General features: G+C 45.3%; 1 protein-coding gene across 3 annotated transcripts in view; it reads right to left on the bottom strand.

Moving 5' to 3' along the window:
• LOC106586613 (radixin) overlaps nucleotides 1-27223 on the bottom strand; it is a 55521-nt gene that overhangs the window by 12581 nt on the left and 15717 nt on the right. For 2 of the 3 annotated variants that reach the window (XM_045707423.2, XM_045707424.2), the window contains exons 3-4: nucleotides 8176-8259; nucleotides 220-438 (exon numbers count right to left, since the gene is read on the bottom strand). In XM_045707423.2, the coding sequence (XP_045563379.1) occupies nucleotides 220-438; nucleotides 8176-8259 (303 nt within the window). Of the gene's footprint in view, nucleotides 1-219; nucleotides 439-8175; nucleotides 8260-26576; nucleotides 26776-27223 lie in introns of all 3 variants that reach the window. The other variant, XM_045707425.2, reaches the window with a different exon arrangement.

The following is a 27223-nucleotide window of genomic DNA, read 5'->3' as shown; positions in this document are numbered from 1 at the left end:
TGTGTTGTGTGACAAAACTGACATTTTAGAGTGGCCATTTCTTGTTCCCAGCACAAGGTGCAAATAATAGTCCTGTTTAATCAGCTTATTGATATGCCACACCTGTCAAGTGGATGTGTTATCTTGGCAAAGGAGAAAAGCTCACTTACTTACGAAACATGGGACCAACAATTTACATGTTGCGTTTATATTTTTGTTCAGTATAAGTGTGTGTGTTACCTGCAGGAAGAAGAGTCTCTGTGTGATTTCCTGGATGAGTTCCTCAGACACATCCTCCGGGAAGAACTTGGCTCTGAACTTAAACTGCAGAGGGTTCTCCTTCTTCACATCCTGCTGGGTCACCTTCTTGTTGAGTTTGAGCCACGTGCTGTAGCCTTTACTGTCTGTGTACTGCAGGCCAAAGAACCACACCTCCCGGAGGCCCACTGTCTTCACCACCTGAAAACACAAACACAATATGCGTCAATGATTAGGAGGTTAGGCCTCACGTAGCACTGAGAACCCAGATTCACCCTAGCCCAAAGCCTGCTCACCATTGAGGCTCACGTGTGTGAGCCACTTCACTGTTTCACCTATAAGTGGGAGAACATCACTTTATTACAACACTCCTCTTTTCTCCATTCACACATGACCACATCTCTTTCTCTCGCCCACTTTCGCTCTCTCAGAAAGGCCCCTGAGGGTGTGTTCTCTCAGGCGCTGGCTCAACCATCAGGCCTGATGTGATTTACAGTCAATAGAGCACCACTGACCAGGGACATCATTCACTAACAACACATCATTAACTCTCCTCTCAATCTTACTCTGTCCATTTCTCGCTCACTCTGTGACCCCATTCTCTCAAACACACACTCGTACTGAACGAAGCCTGCTTGTGTTTTATTATTATTTCATTATCAACGGTCATATATATATACACACACACAACCATTCAAAAGTTTGGGGTCAGTTAGAAATGTCCTTGTTTTTTAAATCAAATTGATCAGAAATACAGTGTAGACATGGTTAATGTTGTAAATCACTATTGTAGCTGGAAACAGCTTATTTTTTATGGAATATCTACATAGGCGTACAGAGGCCCATTATCAGCAACCATCACTCCTGTGTTCCATTGGTACGTTGTGCTAGCTAATCCAAGTTTATCATTTTAAAAGTCTAATTGATCATTAGAAAACCATTTTGCAATTATGTTAGCACAGCTGAAAACTGTTTGTCTGATAAAAGAAGTAATAAAATTAGCCTTCTTTAGACAAGTTGAGTATCTGGAGCATCAGCATTTGTGGGTTCGATTACAGGCTCAAAATGGCCAGAAACAAATAACTTTCTTCTGAAACTCATCAGTCTATTCTTGTTCTGAGGAATGAATGCTATTCCATGCGAGAAATTGCCAAAAAACTGAAGCTCTCGTACAACGCTGTGTGCTACTGCCTTCACAGAACAGCGCAAACTGGCGCTAACCAGAATAGAAAAAGAGGAGTGAGAGGCCCCGGTGCAAAACTGAGCAAAAGGACAAGTACATTAGAGTGTCTAGTTTGAGAAACAGACGTCTCACAAGTCCTCAACTGGTGCAAAACACCAGTCTCAACATCAACAGTGAAGAGGCGACTGACTCCGGGATGCTGGCCTTCTAGGCAGAGTTGCAAATAAAAAGCCATCTCTCAGACTGGCCAATAAAAAGAAAAGATTAAGATGGGCAAAAGAACACAGACACTGGACAGAGGAAGATTGGAAAAAGGTGCTATGGACAGACAAGTCTAAGTTTGAGGTGAAAAGTGAAAAGATGCTGGAGGAGTGCTTGACGCCATCTGCCAAGCATGGTGGAGGCAATGTGATGGTCTGGGGGTGCTTTGGTGGTGTTAAAGTGGGAGATTTGTACAGGGTAAAAGATCTTGAAGAAGGAAGGCTATCACTCCATTTTGCAACGCCATACCCTGTGGACAGTGCTTAATTGGAGCCAATTTCTTCCAAACTATGCAATAACTATTTAGGGAAGAAGCAGTCAGCTGGTATTCTGTCTATAATGGAGTGGCCAGCACAGTCACCGGTTCTCAACCCTATTGAGCTGTTGTGGGAGAAGCTTGACTGTATGGTACGCAAGAAGTGCCCATCAAGCCAATCCAACTTGTGGGAGGTGCTTCAGGAAACATGGGGTGAAATCTCTTCAGATTACCATAAACAAATTGACAACTACAATGCCAAAGGTCTGCAAGGGTGCAATTGCTGCAAATTGAGGATTCTTTGACGAAAGCAAAGTTTGAAGAACACAATTATTATTTAAATTAAAAATCCTTATTTATAAACCATGTTAACATCTTGACTATATTTCCTATTCATTTTGCAACTAATTTCATGTATGTTCTCATGGAAAACAAGGACATTTCTAAGTGACCCCGAACTTTTGAACGGTAGTGCATATGTGTACATTATGATTCCCCTCAAAACAGGCCTCCTAGATCACAGAAAGGGAGGGGTAACTCCTGAGGTATGTTAGTACTAATATTGACATGCATAACACCAGAGCCTCTCTTTTTTTCATTTTTTTATTTCACCTTTATTTAACCAGGTAGGCTAGTTAAGAACAAGCTCTCATTTACAACTGCGAAATGGCCAAGATAAAGCAAAGCAGTTCGACATACAACAACACAGAGTTACACATGGAATAAACAAACATACAGTCAATAATACAGTAGAAAAAGTCTATATACAGTGTGTGCAAATGAGGTAAGGTAAGGGAGGTAAGGGAATATATAGGCCAATATTGGCGAAGTAAGATGAATGTGCAAGTAGAGATACTGGGGTGCAAAGGAGCAAAATAAATAAATAAATACAGTATGGGGATGAGGTAGTTGGATGGGCTGTTTACAGATGGGCTATGTACAGGTGCAGTGATCTGTGAGCTGCTCTGACAGCTGGTGATTAAAGTTAGTGAGGGAGATATGTGTCTCCAGCTTCAGTGATTTTTGCACTTCGTTCCAGTCATTGGCAGCAGAGAACTGGAAGGAAAGGCGGCCAAAGTAGGAATTGGCTTTGGGGTGACCAGTGAAATATACCTGCTGGAGCGCGTGCTACGGGTGGGTGCTGCTATGGTGACCAGTGAGCTGAGATAAGGCGGGGCTTTACCTTTACAGACTTGTAGATGACCTAGAGCCAGTGGGTTTGGCGACGAGTATGAAGCGAGGGCCAGCCAATGAGAGTGTACAGGTCGTAGTGGTGGGTAGTATATGGGGCTTTGGTGACAAAACGGATGGCCCCGTGATAGACTCCATCCAATTTGTTGAGTAGAGTGTTGGAGGCTATATTGTAAATGACATCACCGAAGTCGAAGATCGGTAGGGTAGTCAGTTTTACGAGGGTATGTTTGGTAGCATGAGTGAAGGAGGCTTTATTGCGAAATAGGAAGCCAATTCTAGATTGGAGATGCTTAATGTGAGTCTGGAAGGAGAGTTTACAGTCCACATAAGTCAGAACCGTCCAGAGTAGTGATGCTGGACGGGTGGGCAGGTGCAGGCAGCGATCGGTTGAAGAGCATGCATTTAGTTTTACTTGCATTTAAGAGCAGTTGGAGGCAATGGAAGGAGAGTTGTATAGCATTGAAGCTCGTCTGGAGGTTAGTTAACACAGTGTCCAAATAAGGGCCAGAAGTATACAGAATGGTGTCGTCAACATAGAGGTGGATCAGAGAATCACCAGCAGCAAGAGCGACATCATTGATGTATACAGAGAAGAGAGTCGGCCCGAGAATTGAACCCTGTGGCACTTAACACCCCGGCCATCCTACAATCTAAGCTTGATGCCCTCCTACAATCTAAGCGGACAACAGGCCCTCCGATTTGACACAATGAACTCTATCAGAGAAGTAGTTGGTGAACCAGGCGAGGCAGTCATTTGAGAAACCAAAGCTGTTGAGTCTGCCGATAAGAATGTGGTGATTGACAGAGTCAAAAGCCTTGGCCAGGTCGATGAATACAGCTGCACAGTAATGTCTCTTATCGATGGCAGTTATGATATCGTTTAGGACCTTGAGCGTGGCTGAAGTGCACCCATGACCAGCTCTGAAACCAGATTGCATAGCGGAGATGGTACGGTGGGATTCGAAATGGTAGGTAATCTGTTTGTTAACTTGGCTTTCGAAGACCTTAGAAAGGCAGGGTAGGATAGATATAGGTCTGTAGCAGATTGGGTCTAGAGTGTCTACCCCTTTGAAGAGGGGGATGACCGTTGCAGCTTTCCAATCTTTGGGAATCTCAGACGATATGAAAGAGGTTGAACAGGCTAGTAATAGGGGTTGCAACAATTTCGGCAGATCATTTTAGAAAGAGAGGGTCCAGATTATCTAGCCCGGCTGATTTGAAAGGGTCCAGATTTTGCAGCTCTTTCAGAACATCAGCTATCTTGATTTGGGGAAGGATAACTGGGGAGGCTTGGGCGAGTTGCTGTGGGGGGTGCTGGGCTGTTGACCGGGGTAGGGGTAGCCAGGTGGAAAGCATGGCCAGCCTTAGAAAAATGTTTATCGAAATGTTCAATTATCGTGGATTTATCGGTGGTGACAGTGTTTCCTTGCCTCAGTGCAGTGGGCAGCTGGGAGGAGGTGCTCTTATTCTCCATGGACTTTACAGTGTCCCAGAACTTTTTTGAGTTTGTGCTACAGGATGCAAATTTCTGTTTGAAAAAGCTAGCCTTAGCTTTCCTAACTGCCTGTGTATATTGGTTCCTAACTTCCCTGAAAAGTTGCATATCACGGGGGCTATTCGATGCTAATGCAGTACACCACAGGAAGTTTTTGTGCTGGTCAAGGGCAGTCAGGTCTGGAGTGAACCAAGGGCTATATCTGTTCCTGGTTCTACATTATTTTGAATGGGCATGCTTATTTATAATGGTGAGGAAGGCACTTTTAAAGAATAACCAGGCATCCTCTACTCACGGGATGAGGTCAATATCCTTCCAGGATACCCGGGCCAGATTGATTAGAAAGGCCTACTCGCTGAAGTGTTTTAGGGAGCGTTTGACATTGATGAGGGGTGGTCGTTTGACCGCAGACCCATTACGGATGCAGGCAATGAGGCAGTGATCGCTGAGATCTTGGTTGAAGACAGCAGAGGTGTATTTGGAGGGCAGTTGGTTAGGATGATATCTATGAGGGTGCCCATGTTTACGGATTTGGGGTTGTACCTGGTAGGTTCATTGATAATTTGTGTGAGATTGAGGGCATCAAGCTTAGATTGTAGGATGGCCGGGGTGTTAAGCATGTCCCAGTTTAGGTCACCTAGCAGCACGAGCTCTGAAGATAGATGGGGGGCAATCAATTCACATATGGTGTCCAGGGCACAGCTGGGGGCAGAGGGTGGTCTATAGCAAGCGGCAACGGTGAGAGACTTGTTTCTGGAAAGGTGGATTTTTAAAAGTAGAAGCTTGAATTGTTTGTGCACAGACCTGGATAGTAAGACAGAACTCTGCAGGCTCTCTCTGCTATCTCTGCAACCTCTTTGTGCTATTGGGGAAAATAAGTATAAAGGTTGATTAAATATGTTATCGAATTTTATTTGGAATTCAGTTTAATTTCAGTTTTCAGACCTGATTTTCTAGTTTTTATTTAGATTTTATTTAGTTGTCTAAAAATACATCTATTTTGTTTTTATATGATTTAGTTTCAGTTTTAGTGTTAGGTTCAGAAAGCATGCATGGGCCAGGCTAGGAGCCATGTGTGTTGTATAGTGTTTTTTGGGTTCACTACTGGGGGGCAGTAGTACAGTCGTGGCCAAACGTTTTGAGAATGACACAAATGTACATTTTCACAAAGTCTGCTGTCTCAGTTTGTATGATGGTAATTTGCATATACTCCAGAATGTTATGAAGAGTGATCAGATGAATTGCAATTAATTGCAAAGTCCCTCTTTGCATTGCAAATGAACTGAAGGCCCCCAAAAACATTTCCACTGCATTTCTGCCCTGCCACAAAAAGACCAGCTGACATCATGTCAGTGATTCTCTCGTTAACACAGGTGTGAGTGTTGATGAGGACAAGGCTGGAGATCACTCTGTCATGCTGATTGAGTTCGAAAAACAGACTCAAAGATTCAAAAGGAGGGTGGTGCTTGGAATCATTGTTCTTCCTCTGTCAACCATAGTTACCTGCAAGGAAACACGTGCTGTCATCATTGCTTTGCACAAAAAGGGTCAGGTGAAGACTTTTGGAGGATGGCCTGGTGTCAAGAAGGGCAGGAAAGAAGCCACTTCTCTCCAGGAAAAACATCAGGGACAGACTGATATTCTGTAAAAGGTACCGGGATTGGACTGCTGAGGACTGGGGTAAAGTCATTTTCTCTGAAGAATCCCCTTTCTGATTGTTCGGGGCATCTGGAAAAAAGCTTGTCCGGAGAAGACAAGGTGAGCGCTACCATCAGTCCTGTGTCATGCCAACAGTAAAGCATCCTGAGACCATTCATGTGTGGGGTTGTTTCTCAGCCAAGGGAATGGGCTCACTCACAATTTTGCCTAAGAACACAGCCATGAATAAATAATGGTACCAACACATCCTCCGAGAGCAACTTCTTCCAACCATCCAGGAACAGTTTGGTGACGAACAATGCCTTTTCCAGCATGATGGAGCACCTTGCCATAAGGCAAAAGTGATAACTAAGTTGCTCGGGGAACAAAACATCGATATTTTGGGTCCATGGCCAGGAAACTCCCCATACCTTAATCCCATTGAGAACTTGTGGTCAATCCTCAAGAGGCGGGTGGACAAATAAAAAACCACAAATTCTGACAAACTCCAAGCATTGATTATGCAAGAATGGGCTGCCATCAGTCAGGATGTGGCCCAGAAGTTAATTGACAGCATGCCATGGGCGGATTGCAGAGGCTTGAAAAAGAAGGGTCAACACTGCAAATATACTTTTTGCATGAACTTCATGTAATTGTCAATAAAAGCCTTTGACACTTATGAAATGCTTGTAATTATACTTCAGTATTCCATAGTAACATCTGACAAAAATATCTAAAGACATTGAAGCAGCAAACTTTGTGAAAATTAATATTTGTGTCATTCTCTAAACTTTTGGCCACGACTGTACATAATAAGGTGATGGGTCAGGTCATAGGTTAGGCTGAGTTTCATCTCTCGTGGACAGACCAGTTCAACAGAAATGGTACCATAGATCAGTCATGATACAACAGGATGCGTGAGATAAAAAGCACCATTAGTTCCGGTGCTTTGAACAAATCACGATTTCGGAAGAGGGAACAATTGGCCATCAGACTTGGATCAACAGTTGGCCCAGTGTAGTGTTTGAGAGAGAGAGAGAGAGAGAGAGAGAGAGAGAGAGAGAGAGAGAGAGAGAGAGAGAGAGAGAGAGAGAGAGAGAGAGAGAGAGAGAGAGAGAGAGAGAGAGCGTTAGAGAGAAATTATTTGGTAGAAAATGCAACAGAGTATCTTGTAGTGTGTGTGTGTGTATATATATATATGTGTGTGTCTTTGTGTGTGTTGTAGCGATTATGACATGGTGTGCATGCAAGAGTGTAAGTAAAGGTCATTGGAGTCCAGTGACTGAGTGTGTCATTGGAGTCCAGTGACTGAGTGTGTCATTGGAGTCCAGTGTGTCCACTGATGTGACTCTGCCTGTGTGACCAGCAGAGTCAGCAGAAGAGGATGCCTGCTGAGTCAGAGCTGGGCTCCAGTCCAGCACTACAGACATAACTCGTTTCTAACAATCTTTGGACTGGAATGGAGTTGCAAATTGAACTGACTGTCAACGTAAACCACATTACGAGTTAAAAGGTTTCAAATATCAGCATTTCCTCGACTCAAATACACAGCCATTTCCTGTCTTAATCAGCTTCCTTGGGAAACACATACAAACAATATCTGTCTCCACATCTCTCTGCCTATCCCTCTCGCTCTCTGCTGCTCCAGCAGTCTCCTGTAGCCCACCCGAGTTCTGCTTCTGAAAGCTGCCCTTTCTGCACACAACAAACACACTGGCCTCCCACCTCTCTGTCTCAGTCTCCACTGGCCTCTCTCTGTCACTGCTCTGCACAATGACTGCTCTGTTTCTCTGTCTCAGTCTCTCCCTCTCTGTTCCTGACAATACCCATACAGGCTCTAACTAGACCAGCTCCCAGCCTTGTTGACCCTCTGTAGTGTGTGTGTCTGTTCTAAGTCAACCCCATGCTTACCTGGTCAAAGAGCTGTTTGCCGGTGGTGTTGGGCTGGATGGCAAACTCCAGCTCTGCATCCATGGTGGTGACCCGCACATTGATCTACAGACAGACAGAATACCCATTAGTAACTCATATGTTCATAAACACAGACAGTACTTTAAGCAAAAGGAGAGGAAACATTTGCACAGCAGGGTAATTCTCTTCCAAGGTGCTGGTTTTGACAAGACCAATATGAAGCACAGCAAATTCAGAGGAAAGAGATACACATGTTAATGTCCCACAGATATGTGTGTTACACAGAACCCACTTGGCAGCATGCTCCCCCCTCCCTTCCCCTCCCTCCGTCAGTCTCCTTAGCTGCATCCCTCCATCTCACAGCTGAAGAGAAGAGAACACATACTGTTAATGTACAGCAGTACAAAGTGAGAATCCACTACACTGATACACCACCACTGCCGGGGACCTGAAAAGAGAGGGCCAAGGGCTTTAGCTGCATATACTGTAGCCTAATGCGTTTTCACGTGGATGTTGGAGTTATCGGACTGTGTTGACTGGGCACCTGTGCAGTCTTCTGCTGAAGACATGTAAGTGTGTGTGCTCCACTTCTTATCATTCTTCTAGAAATATCTCTAACCTCTTGTCGGACACGAGCACACTCATTCTCACTTCAGAATTTAGGTCAACTACCCCTTTAAGTGATTGCCTAGTTAAATAAAGGTTCAATAAAAAATAATTTAAAAAAAAAGTTGAGCAACAATGCATCCAAGAGGGCTGTGCCATAGACATACCCCCTGAAGACGAAACACAATAAAAAAAAACATAAACTCCTGTCAATTCACATGATGCAGCTCATAAGACACAAAATAAGCCAGAAAGTGCTCTGGGCCAGAATCTAAGTGAGTCACACTTGCTCTGTTGAAATGATCCCCTCTCTCACTCTCTCTCTCTCTGTGTCCCATTTCTCTCCCCCTCTCCTCTCGTCCCGAGGCACTGAGCTTCACAGAAAGAGGGTACAATAGCAGTCATTTGGCACCAGAATAGCAGCAGCAGCCATTTGGCTGAGGATTCTCTGATGGCCCTTTAGCGCACTGGTTCTCAATCCTGGTCCTGGGGACCCAAAGGGGTGCACATTTTTGTTTTTGCCCTAGCACTACACAGCTGATTCAAATGATCAACTCATCAAAAGGCTCTGATGATTTGAATCAGGTGTGTGGTGCTAGGGCAAAAACGTGCACCCCTTTGGGTCCCCAGGACCAGGATTGAGAACCAGTGCTTTAGCGCGTCAATGAGTAAATACCTCTGGTACAGAAACAGAACTCCATGGGTTTGAATTATTCACCGCTTTAAAAATAAATCCTCAATGCCAGCTGAACTTGAGGAGTGAATAGTGCAGTGTAGTTCTGTTCTAGGAGCTGAGATATAGGCCAAAGACAGAGACAAAACAGGAAATAAATTAAGTGTTTCAGATTTGCACCAGGGGCAATATTGGACTCAATCCAATGCAATCCAGGATATCAGAACTATGTCAGCGCCAAAGCTAAAAGTCATAAGACCCTTTAACCGTTAATGAAAACATACACCATCTTAATCACATCTATAGAACACAGAGGCCTTAGAACAGGCAGACAGCAGTAGCAATACAGAGATATAACATCTACAGAAAATACAGGAATGCCTATAGGGAGGTGTTGCGGTATATGTTCAGAGCCATATTCCTCATATTTGATCTCATGTCAAATGTTTTTGAAGTGTTGTAGTTGGAAGTTCACCTGCCCCATCTAAAGCCTATTCTTTTGTGGTGCTGCTATATGCCATCAAGTGCTAACAGCCAGTAGGTCGAACGATTATGATTTTTCAACGCTGGTACCGATAATTGGAGGACCAAAAAAAGCCGATACCGATTATAGTCGGCCGATTTTTTTATATTTGTAATAATGACAATTACAACAATACTGAATGAACACTTATTTTAACTTAATATAATACATCAAAAAAATCTATTTAGTCTCAAATAAATAATGAAACATGTTCAATTTGGTTTAAATAATGCAAAAACAAAGAGTTGGACAAGAAAGTAAAAATGCAATATGTGCCATGTAAAAAAGCTAACATTTAAGTTCCTTGCTCAGAACATGAGAACATATGGAAGCTGGTGGTTCCTTTTAACATGAGTCGTCAATATTCCCAGGTAAGAAGTTTTAGGTTGTAGTTATTATAGGACTATTTCTCTCTATACCATATGTATTTGTCACGATTCCCACCGACGGTGGCGCCCCCTCCTGCTCGGGTGGCGCTCGGCGGTCGTCGTCACCGGCCTATTAGCTGCCACCGATTCCCTTTTGCTTTTCCCTTTTTTTATTTTGTGACACCTGTGGTCAATTAGCCATTAGAGGGGCTATTTAGTTTAGCTGGCCCGCTCCTGTTCGTGCGGGATTAATGATTGTTTCTTGTGTGACGGCTTGTGTTCATGTCGACGTTGTTGTACGCCGCATGTATTTTCTCCCCTGTGTGTGGGAACATTTGTTTTTTTTGGTGAGTGTATATTAAAAACACCACTACCCTGTGTTCGCTGGTTCCTGCGCCTCATTCCTCCTCCACAATTACCAAGCCTTAACAGTATTTCATATACCTTTGACTATTGGATGTTCTAATAGGTACTTTAGTATTGCCAGCCTAATCTCGGGAGTTGATAGGCTTGAAGTCATAAACAGCGCAATGCTTGAAGCACAGCGAAGAGCTGCTGGCAAATGCACGAAAGTGCTGTTTGAATAAATGCTTACGATCCTGCTGCTGCCTACCACCGCTCAGTCAGAATGCGCTATCAAATCATAGACTTAATTATAATAACACACACAAATACGAGCCTTAGGTCATTAATATGGTCAAATCCGGAAACTATCATTTCGAAAACAAATCCCTAAGTCTAAATATTGCTGTTACATTGCACAACCTTCAATATTATGTCCTAATTATGTAAATAGTCTGGCAAATTAATTAGTCTTTGTTAGGAAGAAATGGTCTTCACACAGTTCGCAACGAGCCAGGCGGCCCAAACTGCTGCATATATCCTGACTCTGCTTGCACAGAACGCAAGAAAAGTGACACAATTTCCCTAGTGTCACGTCCTGACCCATGTAAGATGTCATTTTCTATAGTAGAGTAGGTCAGGGCGTGACAGGGGGTGTTTTGGGGTGGTTTTCTATGTTCTCTATTTCTATGTGGTTATTCTAGGTTTCTGTTTCTATGTTGGGTTTTTTGGGATGATCTCCAATTAGAGGCAGCCAGTCCTCATTTTCTCTAATTGGAGATCATATTTAAGTAGGGTTTTTTTCCACTTGTGTTTGTGGGTTGTTATATTTTGAGTAGTGTTTGTTTCTCTCTGCATCACAGTTTGTTGTTTTGTCATTTTCAGTTATTTGTGTATTGCAAAGTTTCACGGATTTAATAAAATGTGGAACTACAACCACGCTGCACTTTGGTCCGCTCCTTTAGACACCTAGTTAAAAGAAATTCATGTTAGCAGGCAATATTAACTAAATATGCAGGTTTAAAAATATATACTTGTGTATTGATTTTAAGAAAGGCATTGACGTTTATGGTTAGGGATACATTGGTGCAACGACAGTGCTTTTTTTGCGAATGCGCTTGTTAAATCACCTGTCTGGCGACGTAGGCTGTGATTCAATGACAAATTAACAGGCACCACATCGATTATACGCAACGCAGGACAAGCTAGATGAAGTAGTAATATCATCAACCATGTGTAGTTAACTAGTGATTATGTTAAGATATTTTATTAAAAATAATCAAAGTTTAATGCTAGCTAGCACCGGCCTTAATCGGTGTCCAAAACTGCCGATTACCGATTGTTATGAAGACTTGAAATCGGCCCTAATTAATCTGCCATTCCGATTAATTGGTCAACCTCTAATATGTGCGCAATGCTTGATAATGTGTGTAAAGTCAACAGAGAGGTCTATGTTCTGGGTGACCTGAACATTGACTGGTTAGCAACTACAGTTAAAGTCGGAAGTTTACATACACCTTAGCCAAATACATTTTAATTCAGTTTCACAATTCCTGACATTTATTTCCAAGTAAAAATGCCCTGTCTTAGGTCAGTTAGGATCACCACTTTATTTTAAGAATGTGAAATGTCAGAATAATACTAGAGAGAATGATTTATTTCAGCTTTTATTTATTTCATCACATTCCCAGTGGGTCAGAAGTTTACATACACTCAATTAGTACTTGGTAGCATTGCCTTTAAATTGTTTAACTTGGGTAAAACGTTTCGGGTAGCCTTCCACAAGCTTCCCACAATAAGTTGGGTGAATTTTGGCCTATTCCTCCTGACAAAGCTGGTGTAACTGGTCTTGTCCCATCTTGATTACTGTCTGGTAATATGGCCAAGGGTAGCAAAGAAAGACCTAGCAAAGCTGCAGCTAGCTCAAAACAGAGCAGCATGCTTTTAACTACACATGCAGAACTAACAACAACATTCATGCCAGTCTTTCCTGGTTGAGGGTTGACAATATATTAACTGCTTCTCTTCTAGTATTTATGAGAAATATTAATTTGACAAAAATTTCAGATTGTCTGCATAGTCAAAAAATTCAACTCAGTCATCCATACATACACCACCTAACATGCCACCAGGGGTCTCTTTACAGTCCTAAAGTCCAAAACGAATTCACGGCAATGCCCAGTTTTATACAGAGCAATGATCGCATGAAACTCTGTTCCATCTCCAATTTCTCAAGCAAACAGAATTACCTTTAAAAAATGTATTAAAAAACAACTAATGGAACGGCGGGGACTGTGAAGGGACAAACACAAACACACATTGTTTGTAAATCGTTGTATTTTACATTTTTGTGACTGTCCTTGTCTATCAATGTATCAGTGTTTTGTTACTTGTCATGTTCTGTGTTTTTTGTGGACCCCAGGAAAAGTAGCTGCTGCTTCTGCAAAAGCTAATGGGGATCCTAATAAACAAATAAATAACAACAAGTCTCATAACCAAACATCAATATTAATTTAGCCCATCATAACTATATGGGTAATTTGTAGCTTCAGCGCCAATATGTGGCCATCTATCTCCCTTGCAGTCAGTGTGTAATAACTTCCATTGCTTCAGTGTGTGTCTGTGACTGCAGCAAGTCAGGCTCAGCCAGTATCAACCGGATATAACCAAAGGGAGGAAGGAAGAGTAGAGGCTGGCAGAGGAAAGAGACTGGCACATGGAGAAAAAGAAAGAGAGTACAGACTCAGTGAGCATAGCCTTGCTATTGAGAAAGGTCGCCGAAGGCAGACCTGACTTTCAAGATGGCGTAGCAGTCAGACGTCTTTGTCCTTCGTCCTGTCGTGTCCCATGTATATATATATTTTTATATATTTTTCTTCGCATATCTTTTTATATTTTTCTAACCCCGTACTTCAAAATACTCTCCTGCAACCCGCCTCACCTAATGTAGTGTGGACCTGCTTTTTCTCTAAAGTATTTTTCTCTATTACTGGAATCTCTATTCTCTATTACTGGAATCTCCAACATAAGCTAGCCAGCTAACGGTCATTATATATATATATATATATATATATATATATATATATATATATATATATATATATATATATTTATTTCCCCACCTAGTATTATAGCAGCTAACGTCCCCTGAACGCACAGCCGCTAATCCGCGGCCTGCTAGCTATCTAAAGCACATTGGACTGCTGGCTTAAGAGGCCCATCGGACATATTTCTTTAGCCACTATACATATTTTGCCAATTGGCCTGGTTTACCACACGGAGCCCTGCTGATCCGTCCGCTGATGTAACTGCACGAGGAGGCCACAACAGACTTACCTCCGTCGCGTCGCCCCTCTAAGGCCTTTCTGTTAGCCTGCTAGCCCGCCGCTAGCTGCCTGCAGCCACGCACTGGACTCTTATGACCACCCGGCTACGCATGCCTCTCCCTAACGTCACCATGCCTTGTCCATTGCTGTTTTGGTTTGTAACTATTGTTTTATTTCACTGTAGAGCGTCTAGCACGGCTCAAAACGCCTCGGCTAACAATTTAGTTCCACCTCCCACACACGCAGTGACATCACCTGGTTTAAATGCTACTTCTAGAGACAATATCTCTTTCATTATCACTATATGCACAGGTTTACCCCCACTGTATTCACAGCCTACTATACCTTTGCCTGTATATTATGCCTTGAATATATTCTACCATGCCCAGAAATCTGCTCCTTTTACTCTCTGTTCTGAACGTGCTAGACGTCCAGTTCTGTTAGCCTTTAGCCGTACCCTTACCCTTATCCTCTGTTCCTCTGGTGATGTAGAGGTTAATCCAGGCTCTGCAGTGTCTAGCTCCATTCCCATCCCCCAGGTTCTCTCATTTGTTGACTTCTGCAACCGTAAAAGCCTTGGTTTCATGCATGTTAACATTAGAAGCCTACTGCCCTAGCACACTCCACCAATCCGGATGTCCTAGCCTTGTCTGAATCCTGGCTTAGGAAGACCACCAAAAACCTTGACATTTCCATCACTAACTATAACAGTTTCCGACAAGATAGAACTGCCAAAGGGGGCGGTGTTGCAATCTACTGCAAAGATTACCTGCAGAGTTCTGTCTTACTATCCAGGTCTGTACCCAAACAATTCGAGCTCCTACTTCTAAAAATTAACCTTTACAGAAAAAAGTCTCTCACCGTTGCCGCTTGCTATTGACCACCCTCTGCACCCAGCTGTGCCCTCGACACCATATGTGATTTGATTGCCCCCCATCTATCTTCTGAGCTCGTGCTGCTAGATTACCTAAACTGGGACATGCTTAACACCCCGGCCATCCTACAATCTACACGGGCACCCTCATAGATATCATCCTAACTAACTCGCCCTCCAAATACACCTCTGCTGTTTTCAACCAAGATCTCAGCGATCACTGCCTCATTGCCTGCATCCGTAATGGGTCTGCGGTCAAATGACCACCCCTCATCACTGTCAAATGCTCCCTAAAACACTTCTGCGAGCAGGCCTTTCTAATCGACCTGTCCGGGGTATCCTGGAATGACATCAACCTCATCCCGACAGTAGAGGATGCCTGGTTGTTCTTTAAAAGTGCATTCCTCACCATCTTAAATAAGCATGCCCCATTCAAAAAATGTAGAACCAGGAATAGATATAGCCCTTGGTTCACTCCAGACCTGACTGCCCTTGACCAGCACAAAAACATCCTGTGGCGTTCTGCATTAGCATCGAATAGCCCCCGTGATATGCAACTTTTCAGGGAAGTTAGGAACCAATATACACAGGCAGTTAGGAAAGCTAAGGCTAGCTTTTTTAAACAGAAATTTGCATCCTGCAGTACAAACCCAAAATAGTTCTGGGACACTGTAAAGTCCATGGAGAATAAGAGCACCTCCTCCCAGCTACCCACTGCTCTGAGGCTAGGAAACACTGTTACAACCGATAAATCCACAATAATTGAGAATTTCAATAAGCATTTCTCTACGGCTGGCCATGCTTTCCACCTGGCTACCCCTACCCCGGTCAACTGCCCGGCTCCCTCCACAGCAACCCGCCCAAGCCCTCCTTCACCCATATCCAGATAGCTGATGTTCTGAAAGAGCTGCAAAATCTGGACCCCGACAAATCTGCCGAGCTAGACAATCTGGACCCTCTCTTTCTAAAAGGATCTGCCAAAATTGTTGCAACCCCTATTACTAGCCTGTTCAACCTCTCTTTCGTATCGTCTGAGATTCCCAAAGATGGGAAACATACCGCGGTCATCCCCCTCTTCAAAGGGGGAGACACTCTAGACGCAAACTGCTACAGACCTATATCTATCCTACCCTGCATCTCTAAGGTCTTCGAAAGCCAAGTTAACAGATTATCAACCATTTTGAATCACACCGTACCTTCTCCGCTATGCAATCTGGTTTCAGAGCCGGTCATGGGTGCACCTCAGCCACGCTCAAGGTCCTTAACGATATCATAACTGCCATCGATAAGAGACATTACTGTGCAGCTGTATTCATCGACCTGGCCAAGGCTTTTGACTCTGTCAATCACCACATTCTTATTGGCAGACTCAACAGCCTTTGTTTCTCAAATGATTGCCTTGCCTGGTTCACCAACTACTTCTCTGATAGAGTTCAGTGTGTCAAATCGGAGGGCCTGTTGTCCGGACCTCTGGCAGTTTCTATGGGGGTGCCACAGGGTTCAATTCTCAGGCCGACTCTTTTCTCTGTATACATCAATGATGTCACTCTTGCTGCTGGTGATTCTCTGATCCACCTCTACGCAGACGCACCATTCTGTATACTTCTGGCCCTTCTTTGGACACTGTGTTAACTAACCTCCAGACGAGCTTCAATGCCATACAACTTCCGTGGCCTCCAACTGCTCTTAAATGCAAATAAAACTAAATGCATGCTATTCAACCAATCATTGCCCGCACCTGCCCGCCCATCCAGCATCACTACTCTGGACGGCTCTGACTTAGAATACGTGGATAACTACAAATACCTGGGTGTCTGGCTAGACTGTAAACTCTCCTTCCAGACTCATATTAAGCATCACCAATACAAAATTAAATCTAGAATCGGCTTCCTATTCCGCAACAAAGCATCCTTCACTCATGCTGCCAAACATACCCTTGTAAAACTGACCATCCTACTGATCCTCGACTTCGGCGATGTCATCTATAAAATAGCCTCCAACACTCTACTCAACAAACTGGATGCAGTCTATCACAGTGCCATCCGTTTTGTCACCAAAGCCCCATACACTACCCACCATTGCGACCTATACGCTCTAGTTGGCTGGCCCTCACTTCATACTCGTCGTCAAACCCACTGGCTACAGGTTATCTACAAGTCTCAACTAGGTAAAGCCCCGCCTTATCTCAGCTCGCTGGTCACCATAGCAGCACCCACTCGTAGCACGCGCTCCAGCAGGTATATCTCACTGGTCACCCCCAAAGCCAATTCCTCCTTTGCTCGCCTTTCCTTCCAGTTCTCTGCTGCCAATGACTGGAACGAACTGCAAAAATCTCTGAAGCTGGAGATTCCCATCTCCCTCACTAGCTTAAGCACCAGCTGTCAGAGCAGCTCACAGATCACTGCACCTGTTCATAGCCCATCTGTATACAGCCCATCTATCTACCTCATCCCCATACTGTATTTATTTATTTATTCTGCTCCTTTTGCACCCCAGTATCTCTACTTGCACATCCATCTTTTGCACATCTACCATTCCGGTGTTTAATTGCCATATTGTAATTACTTTGCCACCATGGCCTATTCATTGCCTTAATTCCATTATTTTACCTAATTTGCACTCACTGTATATAGACTTTTTGTTTTCTTTTTTTCTACTGTATTATTGACTGTATGTTTTGTTCATTCCATGTGTAACTCTGTGTTGTATGTGTCTAACTGCTATGCTTTATCTTGGCCAGGTCGCAGTTGCAAATGAGAACTTGTTCTCAACTAGCCTAACTGGTTAAATAAAGGTGAAATAAAAAAAATAAAAAAAAGAGAAGACAGGCTATGTGCACACTGCCCACAAAATGAGGTGGAAACTGAGCTGCACTTCCTAACCTCCTGCCAAATGTATGACCATATTAGAGCCACATATTTCCCACAGATTACACAGACCCACAAAGAATTCAAAAACAAATCCAATTTTGATAAACTCCCATATCTATTGGGTGAAATGCCACAGTGTGCAATCACAGCAGCAAGATTAGTGACCTGTTGCCACAAGAAAAGGGCAACCAGTGAAGAACAAACACCATTGTAAATACAACCTATATTTATGTTGATTTATTTTCCCTTTTGTACTAACTATTTGCACATCATTACAACACTGTATATAGACAGATGACATTTGAAAAGTATTTATTCTTTTTGAAATTTTGTGAGTGTAATGTTTACTGTACATTTGTATTGTTTATTTTACTTTTGTTAATTATCTATTTCACTTGATTTGGCAATGTAAACATATGTTTCCCAATAACGCCATTAAATTGAAATTGAATTGAGAGAGAGAGCAAGTTAGAGCAGAGTGGAGATCTGCAATAAGACATGTGACAGAGGGAGTAAATATCCCAGTGCATAGTTGGCCAACTCAGCTGACAGACTGACAGCACTGGCCTTGGTATATACAGTACATCACTGGCCAGCAGCAGCAGAGATGCAGCTGAGGACAATGCACTAGCAGTAAGAGGGGTGTGCACACCAGAGACAGAAGCTTAAAGGGCATGCACACACTTAGAGCAGTGTGCAAAAGCAGAGGATGTGCCTTTTGATTGTGCACTAGGAAGGAGGAGCAAGAAAATATGCTAAGGAAGTCAGGCTAAAGGAGTGTGCACGAGGAGAGAGGATCTATCAGAAGCGTGCACGAGGAGAGCGGATCTATCAGGAGCGTGCACGAGGAGAGTGGATCTATCAGGAGCGTGCAAGAGGTGAGCAGATCTATCAGGAGTGTGCAAGAGGTGAGCGGATCTATCAGGAGCGTGCAAGAGGTGAGCGGATCTATCAGGAGCGTGCAAGAGGTGAGCGGATCTATCAGGAGCGTGCAAGAGGTGAGCGGATCTATCAGGAGCGTGCAAGAGGAGAGCGGATCTATCAGGAGCGTGCAAGAGGAGAGCGGATCTATCAGGAGCGTGCAAGAGGAGAGCGGATCTATCAGGAGCGTGCAAGAGGAGAGCGGATCTATCAGGAGCGTGCACGAGAGCAGATCTATCAGGAGTGTGCACGAGGAGAGAGGACCTATCAAGAGTGTGCACGAGGAGAGAGGTGCAATGCTAGAAGAGCATGCACATAGAAAGCAGTAGGTCAGGTATTATTAGAGGAGGATGTTGACATGTTGGTAGTCAGTGAATTAGCAGGTCAGGACAGGGCTGTCGGAGGATTAGTGGGTTACGGCTTTGGTGTCTATATATACAGTAAGTACTGTGTCTATTTATGTGTTGTGTAAATGATGGTTACGGAGGGTTAGGATGGGGCTGTATGAAGGGTTTGGTTTGTATATAAGTGTCTTCAGAAAGTATTCATACCTCTGGACAACATTTTGCTGTGATACAGTCTGAATTCAACATTTATTAAATAGTTATTATCTTCTCACCCATCTACACACAATACCCCATAATAACAAAGTGAAAACATGTTTAAAAAAAAGAATTCTACTTTGACATTATCGGATATTGTGTGTAGGCTAGTGACAAAAAAATCTCAATTAAATCAATTTTAAATGCAGGCCTTAACACAACAAAATGTGGAAAAAGTCAAGGGGTGTATATAATACTTTCTGAAGGCACTGATATATATACAGTGCATTGGGAAAGTATTCACACCCCTTGACTTTTTCCAAATTTTGATTCGTAACTGTCACGTCCTGGCCAGTATATAAGGTTAATTGTTTTGTAGTTTGGTCAGGGCGTGGCAGGGGGTATTTGTTTTCTGTGGTTCGGGGTGGTGTGTTTTGTGTAAAGGGTGTTTGATTTAGTAATTCCGGGTTTTGGTTTATGTTTAGTAATTCTACGGTTAGTCTAGGTTGTGTGTTTCTATGTTTGGTTGATTGGGGTTGGGACTCTCAGTTGAAGGCAGGTGTTGTCTATCTGCCTTTGATTGAGAGTTCCATATATTAGGGTGTGTTTGTATGTGTGATTTGTGGGTGATTGTTCTGTGTTTCGCCTTGTGCCTTACCAGACTGTTTTTGTTGATCGTTCGTGGTTTTGTTATTTTGTATGTTCGTTTTGAAAGATAATTAAAAATCAAGATGAGCATTCACGTACCTGCTGCATATTGGTCCACATTTTCTGATGACGATTTCGCATTATCGTCAGAAGACGAAGACAACAACCGTGACAGAATCACCCACCACCAAAGGACCAAGCAGCAGAGGAAGGAGCAGACGGAGTTCGAGTTGGACTGGCGGGAGAAGTGGACTTGGGAGGAAGTTCTGGACGGGGCCGGACCCTGGCATCAGGCTGGGGATTATCGACGCCCGCAGGGGGAAATTGAGGCAGCCAAGGCAGAGAGGCGGTGGTACGAGGCCAAGTACGCGCTGAAGGAGAAGCACGAGAGGCACCCCCAAGAAAATTTTTGGGGGGGGCACACGGGTAGTTTGGCTAGGCGTAAGAAGAGCCGGAAGCCAGCTACTCGTGGTTATATGGAGGAGCGTATGGGGTGGAGAGCGCTATGTTTCGCTGAGGAGCGCACTATCTCACCCATACGCACGCACAGTCCGGTGCGCGTTATTCCAGCCCCTCGCAGGTGCCGTGCTAGAGCGGGCATCCAGCCTGGTAGGAGGATGCCTGCGCAGCGCATCTGGTCGCCGGTACGCCTCCGAGGACCAGGCTACCCAACTCCCGCTCTACGCACGGCTACCATCAGGCCCCTGCACAGCCCAGTCTGCCCTGTACGAGCACCCCGCTCGTACAGGGCTACTAGTTCCATCCAGCCAAGGCGGGTTGTGCAGGAGGTAAGATCTAGACCGGCTGTGCGCCTCCATAGCCCTGGGTTTCCAGCTCCTGTCTCTCGTGCGGACCCGGAAGTGCGTCAACCCAGTCCGACTCGTCCTGTTCCCGCTCCCCGCACTAGCCTGGAGGTGCGTGTACATAATCTGGTAAGCCCAGTACCAGCACCACGCACCAGGCTACAAGTGCGTCAACCCAGCCTCGCCAGTCAACAGTCTTCATCAGAGCTGCCCGCCAGTCAACAGTCATCATCAGAGCTGCCCGCCAGTCAACAGTCATCGTCAGAGCTGCCCGCCAGTCAACAGTCATCGTCAGAGCTGCCCGCCAGTCAACAGTCATCGTCAGAGCTGCCCGCCAGTCAACAGTCATCGTCAGAGCTGCCCGCCAGTCAACAGTCATCGTCAGAGCTGCCCGCCAGTCAACAGTCATCGTCAGAGCTGCCCGCCAGTCAACAGTCATCGTCAGAGCTGCCCGCCAGTCAACAGTCATCGTCAGAGCTGCCCGCCAGTCAACAGTCATCGTCAGAGCTGCCCGCCAGTCAACAGTCATCGTCAGAGCTGCCCGCCAGTCAACAGTCATCGTCAGAGCTGCCCGCCAGTCAACAGTCGTCAGAGCTGCCCGCCAGTCAACAGTCGTCAGAGCTGCCCGCCAGTCAACAGTCGCCAGAGAGGTCAGACTGCGCTGAACTGCCGGAGTGGCCAGACTGCGCCGAACTGCCGGAGTGGCCAGACTGCGCCGAACTGCCGGAGTGGCCAGACTGCGCCGAACTGCCGGAGTGGCCAGACTGCGCCGAACTGCCGGAGTGGCCAGACTGCGCCGAACTGCCGGAGTGGCCAGACTGCGCCGAACTGCCGGAGTGGCCAGACTGCGCTGAACTGCCGGAGTGGCCAGACTGCCCTGAACTGCCGGAGTGGCCAGACTGCCCTGAACTGCCGGAGTGGCCAGACTGCCCTGAACTGCCGGAGTGGCCAGACTGCCCTGAACTGCCGGAGTGGCCAGACTGCCCTGAACTGCCGGAGTGGCCAGACTGCCCTGAACTGCCGGAGTGGCCAGACTGCCCTGAACTGCCGGAGTGGCCAGACTGCCCTGAACTGCCGGAGTGGCCAGACTGCCCTGAACTGCCGGAGTGGCCAGACTGCGCTGAACTGCCGGAGTGGCCAGACTGCGCTGAACTGCCGGAGTGGCCAGACTGCGCTTAACTGCCGGAGTGGCCAGACTGCCCTGAACTGCCGGAGTGGCCAGACTGCCCTGAACTGCCGGAGTGGCCAGACTGCCCTGAACTGCCGGAGTGGCCAGACTGCCCTGAACTGCCGGAGTGGCCAGACTGCCCTGAACTGCCGGAGTGGCCAGACTGCCCTGAACTGCCGGAGTGGCCAGACTGCCCTGAACTGCCGGAGTGGCCAGACTGCCCTGAACTGCCGGAGTGGCCAGACTGCCCTGAACTGCCGGAGTGGCCAGACTGCCCTGAACTGCCGGAGTGGCCAGACTGCCCAGACTGTCCCGAATTGCCAGACTGCCCAGACTGTCCCGAATTGCCAGACTGCCCAGACTGTCCCGAATTGCCAGACTGCCCAGACTGTCCCGAATTGCCAGACTGCCCAGACTGTCCCGAATTGCCAGACTGCCCAGACTGTCCCGAATTGCCAGACTGCCCAGACTGTCCCGAATTGCCAGACTGCCCAGACTGTCCCGAATTGCCAGACTGCCCAGACTGTCCCGAATTGCCAGACTGCCCAGACTGTCCCGAATTGCCAGACTGCCCAGACTGTCCCGAATTGCCAGACTGCCCAGACTGTCCCGAATTGCCAGACTGCCCAGACTGTCCCGAATTGCCAGACTGCCCAGACTGTCCCGAATTGCCAGACTGCCCAGACTGTCCCGAATTGCCAGACTGCCCAGACTGTCCCGAATTGCCAGACTGCCCAGACTGTCCCGAATTGCCAGACTGCCCAGACTGTCCCGAATTGCCAGACTGCCCAGACTGTCCCGAATTGCCAGACTGCCCAGACTGTCCCGAATTGCCAGACTGCCCAGACTGTCCCGAATTGCCAGACTGCCCAGACTCTCCCGAATTGCCAGACTGCCCCGACTGCCCCCCGGCGAAGCCAGAGTGGCCCGACAGCCTGGAACGGCCGGAGCCAGAGCCACCTCCAGAAATAGGTGGGTTGGGGAGGGGGGGTGTAGCACAGTGCCGTCGTTGACGGCAGCCACCCTCCCTTCCCTCCCTTTAGAAAAGGGGACTTTTTGTTGGTGTTGCTTGGGGTTATTTTTTGTTAAGGTGCTTCTGGGGTAGCACCTTTAAGGGGGGGGTACTGTCACGTCCTGGCCAGTATATAAGGTTAATTGTTTTGTAGTTTGGTCAGGGCGTGGCAGGGGGTATTTGTTTTCTGTGGTTCGGGGTGGTGTGTTTTGTGTAAAGGGTGTTTGATTTAGTAATTCCGGGTTTTGGTTTATGTTTAGTAATTCTACGGTTAGTCTAGGTTGTGTGTTTCTATGTTTGGTTGATTGGGGTTGGGACTCTCAGTTGAAGGCAGGTGTTGTCTATCTGCCTTTGATTGAGAGTTCCATATATTAGGGTGTGTTTGTATGTGTGATTTGTGGGTGATTGTTCTGTGTTTCGCCTTGTGCCTTACCAGACTGTTTTTGTTGATCGTTCGTGGTTTTGTTATTTTGTATGTTCGTTTTGAAAGATAATTAAAAATCAAGATGAGCATTCACGTACCTGCTGCATATTGGTCCACATTTTCTGATGACGATTTCGCATTATCGTCAGAAGACAAAGACAACAACCGTGACAGTAACAGCCTTATTCTAAAATTGATTAAAATTGTTTCTTTTCCCTGGTACTGTATATACACACTACATGACCAAAAGTATGTAGATACCTGCTCATATTACATCTCATTCCAAAATTATGGGCATTAATATGAAGTTGGTCCCCCCTTCGCTGCTATAACAGCCTCCAATCGTCTAGGAAGGTTATCCACCCCTATACATTGCTGCTGGGACTTGCTTCCATTCAGCCACAAGAGCATTAGTGAGGTCAGGCACTTATGTTGAGCGATTAAGCCTGGCTCGCAGTCGGCTTTCCAATTAATCCCAAAGGTGTTCAATGGGGTTGAGGTCAGGGCTCTGTGTAGGTCAGTCAAGTTCTTCTACACAGATCTCCACAAACCATGTGTGTGTGTGAAGTCCCCACAAGAATAATAAACAAGCAAAAGATTTCACCAACTAGTCCCAAAAAGGTCAAACGCTATTGTATGGGGTAAAGGGTTAAGGTTAGAATTAGTGTTAGGGTTACAGTCAGGTTTAGGGTTAGTTTTAGGGTTAGGAGCTAGGTCTACTGTAGGTTTGGGGTTAAAGGTTAGGTTTTCGGGTTAAAGGTTAGGGTAAGGAGCTAGGGTTAGTTTTAGGGTTAGGGAAAATATTATTTTGAATGGGACTTTAGGTTATTTATACAAGACTGTGTGTGTGTGTGTGTGTGTGTGTGCGCGCGCACACGTGTACGCGTGTCTGCATGTGTGCACGTGTGTAACAGGTGGCTGACAACGTGGCAGACACCTTGCGGGCTTGGTTTAATGTAATTGTAAAAAGCTGCCCCACACCACTAAACAGGGATTTAAACACTGACTGGGGCACAGAAAACAATGACTGTAGGATTAACCTCTTAGGCTGGGAGATGGGACCTTAGTAACACTCCATCATTAACACATGATGGATCACATTAACAGAAAGGTTGCACGATATATATTCCACAAATCTAACAACGTAGATTGATTATGTTTGATCTAAACTGTCTTTATGCAAAAGTTTATAAAAATATATATAATTATACACTTCAATAGCTACAGGACCTCTACCTACAGAAGTCTTGCAGGTAGACCACTTTTTCCCTTCAAGAATGATTATGTGGCCTGGATCCTGGTATTGGAGGTAATTCTGGTGCGGTGTAAAGATAATTTCCTTTGTGTCGTAGCAGTGCCCATCCTATAGCCCATCAACAGCTTATTTCTATAAGGAAATAATTGAATATGTTTGTGTGTGCGTGTTCGAGAGCAAGAGAGAGCGAGAGAAACTGAGCAGGAGAAAGAGCGAGAGAAACTGAGCGGGAGAAAGAGCAAGAGAAACTGAGCGGGAGAGAGAGCGAGAGAAACTGAGCGGGAGAAAGAGCAAGAGAAACTGAGCGGGAGAGAGAGCGAGAGAAACTGAGCAGGAGAAAGAGCGAGAGAAACTGAGCGGGAGAGAGAGCGAGAGAAACTGAGCAGGAGAAAGAGCGAGAGAAACTGAGCGGGAGAAAGAGCAAGAGAAACTGAGCGGGAGAAAGAGCAAGAGAAACTGAGCGGGAGAGAGAGCGAGAGAAACTGAGCGGGAGAAAGAGCGAGAGAAACTGAGCGGGAGAAAGAGCGAGAGAAACTGAGCGGGAGAAAGAGCGAGAGAAACTGAGCGGGAGAAAGAGCGAGAGAAACTGAGCGGGAGAGAGAGCGAGAGAAACTGAGCAGGAGAAAGAGCAAGAGAAACTGAGCGGGAGAGAGAGCGAGAGAAACTGAGCGGGAGCGAGCGGGAGAGAAACTAAGCGGGAGAGAGAGCGAGAGAAACTGAGCGGGAGAAAGAGCGAGACAAACTGAGCAAAACTGAGCAGGAGAAACTGAGTGGGAGCGAGCGGCAGAGAAACTGAGCGGGAGAGAGAGGGAGAGAAACTGAGCAGGAGAGAGAGCGAGAGAAACTGAGCGGGAGCGAGCGGGAGAGAAACTAAGCGGGAGAGAGAGCGAGAGAAACTGAGCGGGAGAAAGAGCGAGACAAACTGAGCGGGAGCGAGAGCGAGAGAAACTGACAGATACTGTAGAGGAGAAGAGCAGACAGAGCAAGATGTCTCAGAACTGATAGGAGCTGATCACCAACTGACAAACCACGTAGAGACAGAGCACTGCACAGTGAATACTAGAACCCTCTATTCTCTGACTGCGACTCGGCTATACATACAGTAGCAACGTCTGCTAGTTCAGTTTCTGTTCAGCTAATTCAGGAAGTAAATTGGAAATGGTTTAGAAAACCAGGCAAAAAAACTGATAACACCATCTTTATGGTGGCTGTTTCTATAGGTCCAGTGACCCCCAAGGCAGAGGTAGCCCGTTACATATCCCCAACCCAAGCAAGACTTGATAAGTATTGGTAAAATTGGTTAAAGATGGACAGCTGTGACTTATAGATAGCAAAATAGTTGTGAAGACATGTACCGATTCAATGACACATGGTTTGTGAACTGATGCACAAGACAACGCTGGATTCAAAACCTTTCAGTTTAAATGATTATACAAAATTCTTGCAATCAATAGAATGTTATATACATGTATATGGGGGATAGAACCATTCCAGCTCTGCAGATTTTGCTGCGAAGAGACAGAATCATTAGATCATTTGTTTTGGTACTGTCCATATGTAGCTTGTTTTTGGTCACAGGTTCAAGAATGGCTGAAGAATTGCAACATTTACCTGGGGCTAACTCTGCAAATAGCACTGCTAGGTGATTTAAAAAGTCATAGTCAATCGATCAATAACAGAATTATACTCATAGCACATTTTTTTATCTTTAATTTAAAACATGTAGAATCTATGAAAATAAAAATATATTTTGTTTGTTTTTCAGAACTTTCATAAAAGTTAACTATTGTATACTATACTGTGTCGGTGAAAATGTATACAGTACGTATAAGACGGAACTAGAAGCATAAGTCTTGTTGTCCAGTAGTTTACTCCAATTAGGGAAGGGGTGGTAGGGTTAGGAGAAAATAATAAAGGAAAATATATAAGAAAGTTGTGGAATAATAGTGAAGACATCAAAACTATGAAATCATGTAGTAACCCAAAAACACCCTTTGCCTTGATGACAGCTTTGCACACGCTAGGCATTCTCTCAACCAGCTTCACCTGGAATGCTTTTCCAACAGTCTTGAAGGAGTTCCCACATATGCTGAGCACTTGTTGGCTGCTTTTCCTTCACTCTGCAGTCCAACTTGGGTTGAGGTCGGGTGATTCTGAAGGCGAGATCATCTGATGCAGCACCATCACTCTCCTTCTTGGTCAAATAGCCCTTACACAGCCTGGAGGTGTGTTTTGGGTCATTGTCCTGTTGAAAAACAAATGATAGTGGGACTAAGTGCAAACCAGATGGGATGGCGTATCACTGCAGAATGCTGTGGTAGCCATGCTGGTTAAGTGTGCCTTGAATTCTAAATAAATCAGACAGTGTCACCAGCAAAGCACCCCCACACCTACTCCTCCATGCTTCATGGTGGGAACCACACATGCAGAGATCTTCCATTCACCTACTCTGCGTCTCACAAAGACACGGGGTTGGAACCAAAAATAACTTATCCTCTGCAGCAGAGGTAACTATGGGTCTTCCTTTCCTGTGGCGGTCATCATGAGAGCCAGTTTCATCATAGCGCTTGATGGTTTTGCAACTGCACTTGAAGAAACGTTCAAAGTTTTTGAAATGTTCTGCATTGACTGACCTTCATGTCACAAAGTAATGATGGACTGTCATTTCTCTTTGCTTATTTGAGCTGTTCTTG

The sequence above is a fragment of the Salmo salar genome, chromosome 25, assembly GCF_965601325.2.
Source record: "Salmo salar chromosome 25, fSalSal1, whole genome shotgun sequence".
In the NCBI taxonomy this organism is placed as follows: domain Eukaryota; kingdom Metazoa; phylum Chordata; class Actinopteri; order Salmoniformes; family Salmonidae; genus Salmo; species Salmo salar.
Note: the sequence above shows the minus strand (reverse complement) of the source record. Positions and strands in the feature narration are given on the sequence as shown.